This window comes from Erpetoichthys calabaricus, chromosome 2, assembly GCF_900747795.2.
Source record: "Erpetoichthys calabaricus chromosome 2, fErpCal1.3, whole genome shotgun sequence".
In the NCBI taxonomy this organism is placed as follows: Eukaryota; Metazoa; Chordata; class Cladistia; order Polypteriformes; family Polypteridae; genus Erpetoichthys; species Erpetoichthys calabaricus.
In genome coordinates, this window is record NC_041395.2 from 297,392,050 (window position 1) to 297,407,972 (window position 15,923).

General features: G+C 43.2%; 1 protein-coding gene across 1 annotated transcript in view; it reads left to right on the forward strand.

Annotated features, from left to right (window-relative positions):
- Nucleotides 1-2,049: 2,049 nt before the first annotated feature.
- Nucleotides 2,050-15,923, forward strand: part of gucy2g (guanylate cyclase 2g) — a 113,038-nt gene continuing 99,164 nt past the window's right edge. Inside the window, exon 1 of the mRNA XM_051922611.1 lies at nucleotides 2,050-2,415. Within this exon, the coding sequence (XP_051778571.1) occupies nucleotides 2,050-2,415 (366 nt within the window). The remainder of the gene's footprint in view (nucleotides 2,416-15,923) is intronic.

Here is a 15,923-nt window from a genome sequence, read left to right on the forward strand (position 1 = left end):
GTGACAGTGGTGAGGTCTGCGGTAGGAGTAACGGATGCATTCAACGTGGAGGTGGGATTACACCAGGGATGAGCTCTGAGCCCTTTCTTATTTGCAGTGGTGATGGACAGGTTGACAGACGAGATTAGACAGGAGTCCCCGTGGACTATGATGTTTGCTGATGACATTCTGATCTGTAGTGATAGATAGGTGTAACAGAACAATATGCAGAGGACAGAAAGATATGGAAGAAGATGATGCGCTGTGGTGACCCCTAACGGGAGCAGCTGAAAGAAGAAGAAAAAGAATTTCTGTATGGATTTCAATATTTGCTTTTACAGTTGCAATGAGTACCCCACCAACAAGTCCTCTTTCATTAGATTAGATTATATAAACTTTATTAATCCATCCATCCATCCATCCATCCATCCATTATGCAACCCGCTGAATCCGAACACAGGATCACGGGTGTCTGTTGGAGCCAATCCCAGCCAACACAGAGCACAAGGCAGGAACCAATCCCGGGCAGGGTGCCAACCCACCACAGGACCAACTTTATTAATCCCATGGGGAAATTCAGATGCATACAGCAGCAGAAACATAAAATAAGAATGATACAGACTCACAGGACAGATAATACAATCAATTAATTGATAAACAAATAAATAATAATATGTTGTGAATAAGTGGCAAAATTAATATAACTATTTAGCAGTGAACAGAAAAACTCCAGGTGGTACTTCCCGTGGAGGAATGAGCCTTCAAGAAAGTGAATCCTGGAGGGTATTATTCACAATGGTATTCAATTTTGTGCCCATCCTCTTTGTTCACAACAGTTTCCAGTATGTCCAGGGTTGACCCAGTAATGCAGTAGGCTTTCCCGATAAGTGTGTTCAGGCATTGTGCATCTTTTGAGCTCACATTGCATCAGACTGCAGTGTAGAACACCACACTGGCCACTATGGACTGATAGGACATTCCCAGCATACATCAAAAGACCTGAGGCTCCTTAGGTAGTACAGTCTGCCCTGGACCTTCTTGTTCAGTGCCACTGTGTTGTCAGACCAGACCAGTTTGTGGTTTCTGTAAACCCCCAGTTATTTGTAGCTCTGCATCAATTCCATGTCCTTCTCCCTAAATGGTGACTGGTCTCAGAGGGGTCTTTTAGCACACCTGAATTCCACCACTAACTCTTTAGTCTTGCTGATGTTAGGCTGAAGGTGATTCTCCCAGCACCACATGATGAAGTCTTCCACAAGCCTCCTGTGCTCATCTCCATTATTAATTCCAGAGCTAGTATTATACTGGAAGTCCGTCGCTTAGAGGGTAAACCAGAAGGGAGACAGAAGAGTTCCCTCATTGCACCTCTTTTGACCTTGCAGTGATTTCAGAGGGAGAGCTCTCTGTGTGTTCAACAGGCGAGGGCCAGCTGAGGTACTTTGATTCCATTAGGTGGATAGCGACATCTGTTGTCCAAGTCTGGTAGTGAACAGTAAAAACACCATTTGTACCATTGAGGACTGGACAGCGTATGCTAATCATCCTGTGGTGTTCAAAGACTAACTTGGACATCTGTATCCATCCTGATCTGTCGTTAAACTTTCACTGAAGTGCACTTAACATTATTGGAATAACTCTCCACGGAATGCTCTCTTAAAGTGTTTCCAGTCACTTAAGACTTAAGATCTGCATTTACTTGATTTGCTTCATCAGTTAACTTTTCATTAAGGTTTTGAGTCTAAAAACCAATTGAAAAATTGTGTAAATGCTCCATTCTTTTCATATAATACCCATCCCAGGGTTAAGTTAATTAAGTAATCTGAAAGGATCTTCAGTTTTTAAAAAATAAATAACCTTAGGTATTTCTTATTTTTGCATTTAAAGTAAGAAAGGGTTAAGTTCCATCAGTTAATGAAGCCACTGTCGTCCTGTTAATTGCAGATGTATTACTGGCAGATAGGTGGAGAAACACCTGAGGATTAATCTCTGCTTCTGGCCCTCATCAGCATACAAATATAAAGGCAAATCACTTGTGGAGCGGCAAGCAGACAGAGCATCACCAGTGAAGAGATGAAGTCCCTGAGATTTTTTCACAGTTCACTTCAAGCTCAGGCCCTGAGGTCCTCCTTCTTGTTTGTCCTTTTCTGTACATTTGCCAGTGGCTCAGGTGGAAGACAAAGGCTGAGGCTTGTTCTGGGTTTCCAAGCCCCCAAAAACACCTCCTTTCCTTTCAGTGTGATGAAGCTGGGCGCTTCCATTCAGATTGCCATTGACAAGGTGAATTCTAACCTTGGGATCTCTAATAACTACACCCTGGACTTTGTATATGCCAACTGTAATTGCGATGCTAAAGCATCCCTCTCAGCATTCATCCACCAAGTGCAGAATGAAAGTATTGTAGCCCTTTTTGGACCAGCCTGCCCAGAAGTAGCTGAGGTAAGTGATTTCCACATAGCCATTTTAATTATACAAATCAAATCTTGTTTAATTATTGTGTTTCATATTATAACTAAATGTGAGAAAGCATCAAGGAAAAATCACATACATTAGAGAAAAAAACAGACAATCTGCAAAAAGTAAACTTTTCATGTGTTTAAAGCAAAGAGAAAGAGGGAAATTGCAAATGAGTGGAGACTAGCAAATATAATCACCGATGTATAAAAAGGATGACTGGGCTGATCTGAGTAATTAAGGGCCATCAAGCTTAACGTGCATCACTGGTAAATAATGGAAGGAATTATTAAGAAAGAATGTGTCTGGAACAGAAATGCTAGCAAATACACAACGTGGGTTCAGAAGAAGAAGGTCGTGTCACGCTACTTTGGTTGAATTCTATGAGGAAGCAACAAAAGGATGTGATCATAGAGGTGCACATAATATCATTTTTCTTGATTTTCAGAAAGCATTTGATAAGGTCCCACATGAGAGGTTGATAATCAAACTAATAGAAATGGCAATTCAGGACACGGTCTCTAGGTGGGCACAAAATTGGCCCAAAACACAGGAAGCAAAGGGTTATGGTGAGGAGAACTTTATCAGAATTAAGTGATGTTAAAAGTAATGGCCCTCGGGGGTCTGTGCTGGGACTGATGCTCATTTTAACATACATAAACGATCTGGACAAGAATAAAATCAACAAGCTGGTTAAGTTAGAAGATGATGCCAAACTAGATGGAAGGGTAAATTGTTACAGAGGGACTTGGACAGCATACAGGCTTGGGCAGAGTTGTGGCAGATGAAATGTAATGTAAGTAAATGTAAGGTATTGTACATAGGAAGTAAAAATGTTAGGTATTAATACACCATGGGTATCTGAAACTTGAAAGTGTTCCTGATAAGAAAGACCTAGTGAACTTGTCACTGTCTCCATCAAGACAGTGTACAGAAGTGATCAAGAAGGCTAATAGGATGTTCAGTTACCTATCACAGTGTGTGGAGTACCAATCAAGGGAGGTTATACTTAAGGTCTATAACGTACTACTGAAGCCACACCTGGGCTACTGTGTGCAGACATAGCAGCACTAGAGAAAGTCCCAACAAACGTAAGTAGGCTGATTCAGGGCCTGAGAGATTTGAACTATGAATAGAGACTGAAGAAGCTCAACCTTTTCGGTTTAAGCAAAGAGAGGATAATAGGTAACATGAGTGAGTTATTTCAAATTTTGAAAGGGTACAGTGGATCCCAGTTGTTACTTTAAAACAAATTCTAAAACAAGTACATGAGGAAACAGTTGGAAAATTAAGGGCAGATTTCACATAAGTGTTAGAAACGTTTTCATCTCACAAAGAACCATTGATCCATGGAGTAAATTACCAAGCAGGCTAGTGGAGAGTAGGACTTTAGGGACCTTCAGGTCCCGGCTTGATGTTACTTTGTACAATCCATGTGAATAGGATGGTGTAATAAGTTTATATGTTTAATATATCACTGTGCTCTGTACAAAAAATATTTTATAAATCTGCTTCATCTCACATGTACAGCTAACACAAGGCCAGATTTAGCACACAGAGGCTCATCATTTAGAACTGCTAGGCAAGCATTAGAAGACAAGAAAGGGACAACTATGAAAATGGGCATTGTACTATTTCTGTGTGACACAGTCAGCATTATATTGGATCTTCTTTTCCTGGTTTGGAATGGCATGTGTGGAACGAACCTCGGACACAGACAGGTAGACATGGTAAATTCACCACCACACTTTTATTTACAACTCCTAATATTTACAATAATAAGTGCCACACAACCCACAGACTCCCCCACAGTCCAGGCCACCACCACACTATGCCTCTTCTTCAGGCCACCTCCTTCTCTCTCCTCCAGACTTTGTCCTCTTCCACCCGACTCTAACCCTGAATGAAGGGAGGCGGCCTCTTTTGTTGTCCCCTGGATGTGCTCCAGGTGTGCTCCGGCAATCTTCCACCGACACGCCCCAAGGTGGCGGAAGTGCCGGCTGCATCCCCGGAAGCACTCCGGGTGTCCCTGCTCCTCTTCCCCCCAGCACTTTCTGGTGTGGCAGAAGTGCTGAGGTCCAGGGATCTCCAGGCATTGGGGCACCCCCTGGTGGTGACCACGGGCCCCTACAGGGTTGAGCTTCAAAGCTCTGTACCCGTGGCCCCCACAGCAACCAGGGCGGTCGCCCCCTCGTGGTCTGGAGGAGGTGTGAGCCCTCCTCCGGTCCTCTTGGGTGTCCCGGCTGGGTACCACCCCCAGCCGCGTGCCACACATGATTTACCTAAGTAAGGGCATGCACATGAAGAAAGGGTATAAACACTTGGAACATTGCCCGGCACACCTTTGAAGCCAACGAATGGATGGGAGATAACGTTATTCGATCCTGAAAATCCTTTCAGCGCAGACTGTATACATCGAACTCCCACTTCGGTAATAGTCTTGCCATTGGCTTCCTCATGTTATGCCGCGTAAATCATCATTAATGAAAGTTGTTATTTCTCCTATGTGATTTCTTACCGCCGTATCACTAAGGGAGGGTTATCGCCTTTTAATATCATATCTATATAGTTTCGGGTTACTTAAAATGCCGCAATTAAAAAGAACTTATGCCAACCAGGGAGCTAGCACCCCCTGCTGGAAAACAGATGGACAAGCTTCATGGGCTGAATGTCTGTTGTCCTCACACTTGTTCTAATGTTTTAATATTACACTCTGTATGGTGGTTTTGAAAAACTGTGCTGAAATTTCAGGGAGAAAGGTGAATGTCTATTTTTGTTTAAATGGAAATTGTTAAAAATCCTTCAGAAATATTTTAATATATGTTTCTATTGACCACCCTCTGAACCCAATATGAGATCAAAGAAAATATTAAAAAGGCATTTTACAAAAACAAATATAAAGATACAGGGAGACTGGATATATGAAGTACTGTAAGACATAAACATAATATCCCAAAATTCTTTTAGCTGCCCTTCGACTTCCCACCAGGGTTTTATTGCTCTCTTTGTTTCACAGTGTGGCCAGCCTTTAGTATCTTTTTCTTAGGTGTTCTCCTGCTCTGACCTGCTACTTTTTGCTCCTCTCTCTCTGGCCTCCCACCAGTCTGGTTCTTGCCTCTATTTCTCCTTTCAGTTCCACACTTGCCGGAGCGTTTTCTTCAAGGGAACTTTATGTCCTGCCACAATTCACTTTCTGGGATGTCCCAGTGATTAGTGCAGTCCAACCCCTCAGAACTCATGGTAACCCTGCAACTACGAACTCCAGCTCATGTTAAAGAGTCTAGCAATCCCCTTATAGTCTGTCCAACTGTGACGGCTAACAATGAGCCACATATAAGAAAATGAGCCTCTCTGTTGCCGCCCATTGGGCTGGGGACCCCTAATGCATTACCTGTACAGATAGTACCCTCCTCTCTCTTAACTTTTTGGGCGGAGTGGTGGCTGTGAGGCTAGGGCTCTGCACTGGCAATCGAAGGGTTGCCGGTTCCAATCCCATAAATGCCAGTAGGGACTCTGCTCTGCTGCAACCTTGAGCAAGGCCCTTAACCTGCAATTGCTGAGCACTTTGAGTAGTGAGAAAAGCGCTAGAGGGCATCCGGAAAGTATTCACAGCGCATCACTTTTTCCACATTTTGTTATGTTACAGCCTTATTCCAAAATGGATTAAATTCATTTTTTTCCTCAGAATTCTACACACAACACCCCATAATGACAACGTGAAAAAAGTTTACTTGAGATTTTTGCAAATTTATTAAAAATAAAAAAATTGAGAAAGCACATGTACATAAGTGTTCACAGCCTTTGCCATGAAGCTCAAAATTGAGCTCAGGTGCATCCTGTTTCCCATGATCATCCTTGAGATGTTTCTGCAGCTTAACTGGAGTCCACCTGTGGTAAATTCAGTTGACTGGACATGATTTGGAAAGGCACACACCTGTCTATATAAGGTCCCACAGTTGACAGTTCATGTCAGAGCACAAACCAAGCATGAAGTCAAAGGAATTGTCTGTAGACCTCCGAGACAGGATTGTCTCGAGGCACAAGTCTGGGGAAGGTTACAGAAAAATTTCTGCTGCTTTGAAGGTCCCAATGAGCACAGTGGCCTCCATCATCTGTAAGTGGAAGAAGTTCAAAACCACCAGGACTTTTCCTAGAGCTGGCCAGCCATCTAAACTGAGCGATCTGGGGAGAAGGGCCTTAGTCAGGGAGGTGACCAAGAACCCGATGGTCACTCTGTCAGAGCTCCAGAGGTCCTCTGAGGAGAAAGGAGAACCTTCCAGAAGGACAACCATCTCTGCAGCAATCCACCAATCAGGCCTGTATGTTAGAGTGGCCAGACGGAAGCCACTCCTTAGTAAAAGGCACATGGCAGCCTGCCTGGAGTTTGCCAAAAGGCACCTGAAGGACTCTCAGACCATGAGAAAGAAAATTCTCTTTGGTGTGAAAAACTCTTTGGTGTGAATGCCAGGCGTCACGTTTGGAGGAAACCAGGCACCGCTCATCACCAGGCCAATACCATCCCTACAGTGAAGCATGGTGGTGGCAGCATCATGCTGTGGGGATGTTTTTCAGCGGCAGGAACTGGGAGATTAGTCAGGATAAAGGGAAAGATGACTGCAGCAATGTACAGAGACATCATGGATGAAAACCTGCTCCAGAGCGCTCTTGACCTCAGACTTGGGCGGTGGTTCATCTTTCAGCAGGACAACGACCCTAAGCACACAGCCAAGATATCAAAGGAGTGGCTTCAGGACAACTCTGTGAATGTCCTTGAGTGGCCCAGCCAGAGCTCAGACTTGAATCCGATTGAACATCTCTGGAGAGATCTTAAAATGGCTGTGTACCGACGCTTCCCATTCAACCTGATGGAGCTTGAGAGGTGCTGCAAAGAGGAATGGGCGAAACTGGCCAAGGATAGGTGTGCCAAGCTTGTGGCATCATATTCAAAAAGACTTGAGGCTGTAATTGCTGCCAAAGGTGCATCGACAAAGTATTGAGCAAAGGCTGTGAATACTTATGGACATGTGATTTCTCAGTTTTTTTATTTTTAATAAATTTGCAAAAACCTCAAGTAAACATTTTTCACGTTGTCATTATGGGGTGTTGTGTGTAGAATTCTGAGGAAAAAAATGAATTTAATCCATTTTGGAATAAGGCTGTAACATAACAAAATGTAGAAAAAGTGATGTGCTGTGAATACTTTCCGGATGCACTGTATATACAGGTAAATTAAAATTATTATTATAACTGACTACTGCTTGACTATCTTTACCGCCCCTGGTGGCTAAGTTCACACCGCAGCTAAACGGTGACTCAGTTCTATTTTTTTACTATGTTTATTTTATTTTTTGACTGATCAAATTAATTTTTTATATGCATATGGATATCAAACTATGTGCAAAATTAAAAAATTAACAACAAATAAAGACAGCTGCAACTTAATAGGCCACCATGAACACCAAGAGTAAACACTACTCAACATTATTTTCAATGCAGAATGTCTGTGAATTCTTCAAGTAGTTATTATTACCATATCTGTACGTATCTGAAGACGTAGGAGAGTGTCCAGGGCTGGTGTCAGTGAGATGTGAAGGGTTTTGATGCAAAACAGCAATTTAAAAGGTGAAAGGGGACCTTCGATTACTTATAATAATATCTGTGTGCAAGACTCTCTAGGAAAATACATGCATAAGAGGAGCCATTGCTGTGAAAAACACGCAGCAGTTAGGCTGGGCTGACGGATTCCCCAGTCAGTTATGAAATCCGCCCATTGCGTTCTTTCAACTGGCACACTGATTTCCAAAGCAGAGCTATGATGAAGATCATGAGAACAGTGTTGTAATTAAGCTGTAGTGTATATTTTCAGGCAATCCCAAATTCAAGTGTTCAAAGTCTAACATGGCATGTCTGTTTCAGATTTAGTACCACATGCAAAAGTGGCCTAAATCCACAATCAAAAGTTTTCATTCCATGTTTTCTTTTGATGTTGGTAGTTCTCCAAATAGTTCAGATCTGTGTCTGTGAGCGAAAAAAAACAGTTAAGTGTGAACGTAGCCTTTTTGACAAGAGCTCTGCTAAACACTTTATCAACTGTCCTCTAGCGTCAGGGAAATTTTCCATTGTGGCAGATGGCTGGGGACCCTACCCAACCGGGATGTCTGGAAGGTCCACGAAAGGGACAATACCTCCCCTGGGCCATGAGAGTGCAGCCGGCCTGGTCTGCATGGGGGCCACGGGAACAGAGCTGGGAAGCTCATCGCTGTTGGGGCCCGTGGCCACCACCAGTGAGCGCCTGGACGATTATGGATCCCTGGATGGCAGCACTGCTGCCACACCAGGAAGTGCCACCAGAAGATCATCACAGAGCACCAGGGGCACATCCAGGTTGTTATAAAAGAGGGCGCCTTCCTCCAGTAGACGAGCCGGAGTCGGGAGGAAGAAGTCAGAGCTTGGGAGGAGAGGAGTAAAGGTGGCAGATGTATTGGGAGATTGAAGAGACTGGTTGATTTAGGCATTGTGGTGCTGTTTAGTATTTCAAATAATAAACGTGTGTCTTTATGGACATTTGATATCTGTCAGTCTGTGTCCGGGGGTCTGTCTTTCCGCACCATCTAGCATGCACTCCTGTCTTATTTTTAAAGGTGTCCCTGTTGCTAGTCTTTCTTGGGACAAATTACATAGTTATGGGAAAGAGTGCCTCCTGTTGGTAGCGGCCCAGGCACGCTGATGTGGCTACTTGAGCTCCTACTGCTAGTGAACACCCTTCCAGGGCTTCCTACTGTTAGGTTCCTTGTTCTGTACAATGTAAACTGCTTGCAGCTCTCCACTCGACCAGGTCTACCTCCACAACGGCATCAAGATGGGGTGGTTGTTTGTCATAATATAATGATATCTATCTATCTATCTATCTATCTATCTATCTATCTATCTATCTATCTATCTATCTATCTATCTATCTATCTATCTATCTATCTATCTATCTATCTATCTATCTATCTATCTATCTATCTATTTATTTAGTGTCTGTACAAAGCCAGATTTCCCCATGGGAACAAATAAGGTGCTATCCATACAACTCTCTCTCTGTCTATACTGGTAGCTATTTACTGCTGTGTAATTGAACAGACATTTGTTCCCTAATTTTTATCAACTTGCATTTTTTGCAGAACTTGCAGATTTATAAACTTAAATCATTTCTTTTTTTCCTTAGTCAGTGGTCATACAATAAAACAATGAAAAACAAGACATCAGATGACCAGACAACTTGATCACATTGGTGCCTGTATGCCCATTGTACAATAAGTTTCAATAAAATATCTGAAAAGAATAAAGTCAAGATCTAAGAAATATTGATGGTTCACAAAACATTAGGATGGTGCTCTCAGGAAAAAGAAATGCTTGGTACAACAGAATGAGAGCTCTAAGCAGCCATAAAATTAAAGAATGGGGAACATTAACAGCAAGAACTGGCAGCTAATTAGCAAATTGTTTGGAGTGAAAATGGTGGCCCTCCGGCAACTGAGTTTGAGAGCCCTGAGTTAATAATTAGGAATACAAAAACAAACAAGTGAGTTTCGAATCTTCACGTTTGAGTCAATTAAAATGTAAGTGAAGGATGTCTTTTCAAGTATAAAACAGTAATTGGCAACTAAGAAAGAAAAAGGCTGCAATGAAAACTGGCAGCCACCGCAACCTTCTGGGATCTGAGCTCGACACCACTGCAATACATGAAACATAAAAATGTCTTTTTATACGTATATATTGTATGTCTTTGTATATACTGTACAGTATAGTATATAAATGTGTGATTTACAAAAAATGTTTGAACTCAAAATATAAACATAAAGTATATTATATGGCCACACTGTATGTTAGGCATACAGTGGATTCAGAAAGTATTCAGACTCCTTCACTATCTACACACTTTATTTTGCTGTAGATTTCTCTTAAAATGGATAAATGTGCCATTTTTGCCCATCAGTCTACACTCATTAACCCATAAGGCCAAAAAAGGTTTGCACATTTATTAAAATTCAAAACTGAAATCTCTTATTCATATAAGTGTCCAGGCTCTTAATTCAGTAGTTTGTAGAAGTTCCTTTGGCAACAATTACAGCTTTGAGTTTTCTCAGAAGTCTATACCAGCTTTGCACACCTAAATTCGGGCACTTCTTCTTGGCAGATCTTCTCAAGCTCTGTTAGACTGGATGAGAAGGATCTATAACCTGCCATGTTCAGGTCTCTTCACAGATGTTCTATGAGTTTTATGTCTGAGGTTTTGGTTGGGTCACTGAGGGACAAACAGAGACTTGTTCCAAAGCCACTTCAGCATTGTCTTGGCCATGTGGTTCAGGTCATTGTTATGCTGAAAGGTGACCCTTCACTCCAGTCTGAGGTCGTGAGCACTCTGGAGCAGATTTTCTTCACATATCTCTTTGAATCTGGCAGAATTCATCCTTCCCTTAATTCTGACCTGTCTCTGTGTCCCTGCTACACAGAAGCAACCCTCATAGCATGATGCTAGCACCACCACCATGCTTCAGGGATGATATTAGGCAGGTGATGAGCAGTGCCTGGTCGTCATCAGACAAAGCTGGAGTGGAGTTCTGCCCAAAGAGTTCCATTTTTGTCTCATCAGACCCAAAGATTCTTTTTCCTCATGCTGTCAGAGTCCTATAAATGCTCTTCAGGAAACTCCTAGTGGGGTTTCACATGTCGTTTTCTCAAGAATGGCTTCATTGTAATTGATGGAGTGTTGCTGTGATGATTGTTCTTCTGACAGGTTTTCCCATTTCAGCAGAGAAATTCTGAATCTCTGTTAAAGTATGTCAAGAGTGGTTTGGAGGTGAAAAGAGTGTCAGGCAGAGTAATGATTATGAAGCTGGAAATTGGAGATGTGATGATGAATGTTGTTAGTGCATATGCACTACAAGTTGGGTGTGCAATGGATGAGAAAGAAGATTTTTGTAGTGAGTTGGATGAAGTGATGACCAGTATACCCAAGGGACAGAAAGTGGTGATTGGAGCGGATTTCAATGGGCATGTTGGTGAAGGGAACAGTGGAGACGACGAGGTGATGGGTAGGTATGGTGTCAAGGAGAGGAATGAGGATGGTCAAAGGATATTGGACTTTGCCAAAAGGATGGACATGGCTGTGGTGAATACGTATTTTAAAAAGAGGGAGGAACATAGGGTTACATACAAGAGTGGAGGAAGAAGCACACAGGTAGATTACATCCTATGCAGAACAGGTGATCTGAAGGAGTTTGAAGACTGCAAAGTGGTGGCAGGGGAAAATGTAGTTAAGCAGCACAGGATGGTGGTCTGTAGGATGACGTTGGAGATCAAGAAGAGGAAGAGAGTGAGGGCAGAGCCAAGGATCAAACTGTGGAAGTTGAAAAAGGAAGACTGCAAGGTTGAGTTTAGGGAGGAGGTGAGACAGGCACTGGGTGGTAGTGAAGAGTTACCAGACAGCTGGGAAATTACAGCAGATGTAGTAAGGGTGACAGCAAGACGGGTCTTTGGCGTGACATCTGGAAAGAGGAAGGAGGAAAAGGAAACCTGGTGGTGGAATGAGGAAATACTGGAGAGTATACAGATGAAGAGGATGGCAAAGAAGAAGTGGGATAGTCAGAGAGATGCAGAAAGTAGACAAGAGTACAAGGAGATAAGGCGCAAGGTGAAGAGGGAGGTGGCGAAGGCTAAAGAAAAGGCGTATGATGAGTTGTATGAGAGGATGGACACTAAGGAGGGAGAAAAAGACCTGTACCGATTGGCTAGACAGAGGGACCGAGCTGAGAAAGATGTGCAGCAGGTTAGGGTGAGTGGACGCAAGAGGCGTTGTTGCCCCACTAAACCCACCCGACAGACGTCCAGGACACACATTTAAAAGCACCAAGAATAATTTCTTTAATATTCTTCAATAAAGTGCACAAAGCACCGCACACTCCACAATTCACCAATAACAATAATAATAAAGAATAATCAATACAATAAATCAATCATCCACTCCCAGCAGCTTAGTCACCCAACCTCCCAACTCTGGCTCACTTTGCTGGGTTTTGACCAGTCCTTTAAATAGTCCATGACCCGGAAGTATTCCTTCCCCGGATCAAACGCCACATCATCCTTCAAGTAGCTCGTGCCTCCGAAGTTCTTCCGGGTCATAACAACAACAGGAGTCCCCAGGTTCCTTGTGAACTCCCCCTGGTGGCACCCAACAGGGCTAAGGAAACAGACACCATGTCCCATGATGCTCTGAAGGAATCCAGGGAACCATTTCCGTCCAGGGAAGCTGCCACCTAGTGTCCCGGGGGATGCAGTGCCCTGAAAAGCCTGCTCTTCCTCCTTGTTTATGTTCAGGAACGTCCCGGCCAGACTGAAATGCTGGCCGTCCATCACAAGGTGATAAAGGACAAAGATGGAAATGTACTCACAAGCGAGGAGAGTGTGTTGAGCAGATGGAAAGAGTACTTTGAGAGGCTGATTAATGAAGAGAACGAGAGAGAGAAGAGGTTGGATGATGTGGAGATAGTGAATCAGGAAGTGCAACGGATTACCAAGGAGGAAGTAAGGACAGCTATGGAGAGGATGAAGAATGGAAAGGCCGTTGGTCCAGATGACATACCTATGGAAACATGGAGGTGTTTAGGAGAGATGGCAGTGGAGTTTTTAACCAGATTGTTTAATGGAATCTTGGAAAGTGTGAGGATGCCTGAGGAGCGGAGAAGAAGTGTACTGGTGCTGATATTTAAGAATAAGGGGGATGTGCAGGACTGCAGTAACTGCAGGGGAATAAAATTGATGAGCCACAGCATTAAGTTATGGGAAAGAGTAGTGGAAGCTAGGTTAAGAAGTGAGGTGATGATTAGTGAGCAGCAGTATGGTTTCATGCCAAGAAAGAGCACCACAGATGCAATGTTTGGTCTGAGGATGTTGATGAAGAAAGTTAGAGAAGGCCAGAAGGAGTTGCATTGCGTCTTTGTGGACCTGGAGAAAGCATATGACAGGGTGACAAGAGAGGAGCTGTGGTATTGTATGAGAAAGTCGGGAGTGGCAGAGAAGTACGTAAGAGTTGTACAGGATATGTACGAGGGAAGTGTGACAGTGGTGAGGTCTGCTGTAGGAGTGATGGATGCATTCAAGTTGGAGGTAGGATTACATCAGGGATCGGCTCTGAGCCCTTTCTTATTTGCAATGGTGATGGACAGGTTGACAGACAAGATTAGACAGGAGTCCCTGTGGACTATGATGTTTGCTGATGACATTGTGATCTGTAGTGATAGCAGGGAGCAGGTTGAGGAGACCCTTGAGAGGTGGAGATATGCTCTAGAGAGGAGAGGAATGAAGGTCAGTAGGAACAAGACAGAATACATGTGTGTAAATGAGAGGGAGGTCAGTGGAATGGTGAGGATGCAGGAAGTAGAGTTGGCGAAGGTGGATGAGTTTAAATACTTGGGATCAACAGTACAGAGTAATGGGGATTGTGGAAGAGAAGTGAAAAAGAGAGTGCAGGCAGGGTGGAATGGGTGGAGAAGAGTGTCAGGAGTAATTTGTGACAAACGGATATCAGCAAGAGTGAAAGGGAAGGTCTACAGGACGGTAGTGAGACCAGCTATGTTATATGGGTTGGAGATGGTGGCACTGACCAGAAAGCAGGAGACGGAGCTGGAGGTAGCAGAGTTAAAGATGCTAAGATTTGCGCTGGGTGTGACGAGGATGGATAGGATTAGAAAGGAGTACATTAGAGGGTCAAGTTGGACAGTTGGGAGACAAAGTCAGAGAGGCAAGATTGCGTTGGTTTGGACATATGCAGAGGAGAGATGCTGAGTATATTGGGAGAAGGATGCTAAGGATGGAGCTGCCAGGCCAGAGAAAAAGAGGAAGGCCTAAGCAAAGGTTTACGGATGTAGTGAGAGAGGACATGCAGGTGATGGGTGTAACAGAACAAGATGCAGAGGACAGAAAGATATGGAAGAAGATGATCCGCTGTGGCAACCCCTAACGGGAGCAGCCAAAAGAAGAAGAAGAAGTTAAAGTGACCATTGGGTTTTTAGTCACCTCCCTGACCAAGACCCTTCTTGCCCAGTTACTCATCTTAGCCGGATGGCCAACTGTACGAAGAGTCCTGGTAGTTCTAGACTTCTTCAGTTTCATAATTATTGAGGCCATAGAGGTCTTAGGGACACTTAGAGCTTTAGAAATGGTTTTATCCCCTTGCTTTGACCGATGCCTCACCACAATTTTATCATAAGGGTCTATAGAGAGTTCCTTGGTCTTCATGGCTTGGTTTTTGTCTGACATGCAGTGTGAATTGTGAGGCCTTACATACGCAGTGTGTGCCTCTCTACACAACGTGTGATCAATTCAAATTTCCACATGTGGAAACCCAAACATGTTCTGGACACATCTCAAGGAGAATTAAAGCAGACAGGACCCACCTGATGTCAGTTTGGAGTGCCACAGCAAAGGGTCTGAATACTTAGAGAAATGAGAAATTTCAGTTCTTGATTTTAATTAAATTGGCAAACCTTTCTGAAAACATTTTTTTCACTTCGTCTTTATGGGTTATTGAGGAAAAATGACAAGTCTAACCATTCAAAATTAAATTTACAGTAGAATAAAATGGGCAGAAAAAAGTGAAGGGGTCTTAGTATTATATAAAGATAATAATAATAATAATTCATTACATTTATATAGCGCTTTTCTCAGTACTCAAAGCGCTATCCACACAGGGAGGAACCGGGAAGCTAGATAGATAGATACATTGATCAGCCACCACATTAAAACCACTGAGAGGTGAAGTGAATAACATTGATAATCTTGTTACAGTGGCACCTGTCAAGGGGTGGGATACAGTGCATCCGGAAAGTATTCACAGCGCATCACTTTTTCCACATTTTGTTATGGTACAGCCTTATTCCAAAATGGATTAAATTCATTTTTTTCCTCAGAATTCTACACACAACACCCCATAATGACAACGTGAAAAAAGTTTACTTGAGATTTTTGCTAATTTATTAAAAATAAAAAAATTGAGAAAGCACATGTACATAAGTATTCACAGCCTTTGCCATGAAGTTCAAAATTGAGCTCAGGTGCATCCTGTTTCCCCTGATCATCCTTGAGATGTTTCTGCAGCTTAATTGGAGTCCACTTGTGGTAAATTCAGTTGACTGGACATGATTTGGAAAGGCACACACCTGTCTATATAAGGTCCCACAGTTGACAGTTCATGTCAGAGCACAAGCCAAGCATGAAGTCAAAGGAATTGTCTGTAGACCTTCGAGACAGAATTGTCTCGAGGCACAAATCTGGGGAAGGTTACAGAAAAAATTCTGCTGCTTTGAAGGTCCCAATGACCACAGTGGCCTCCATCATCCGTATGTGGAAGAAGTTTGAAACCACCAGGACTCTTCCTAGAGCTGGCCGGCCATCTATACTGAGCGATCGGGGGAAAAGGGCCTTAGTCAGGGAGGTGACCAAGAACCCGA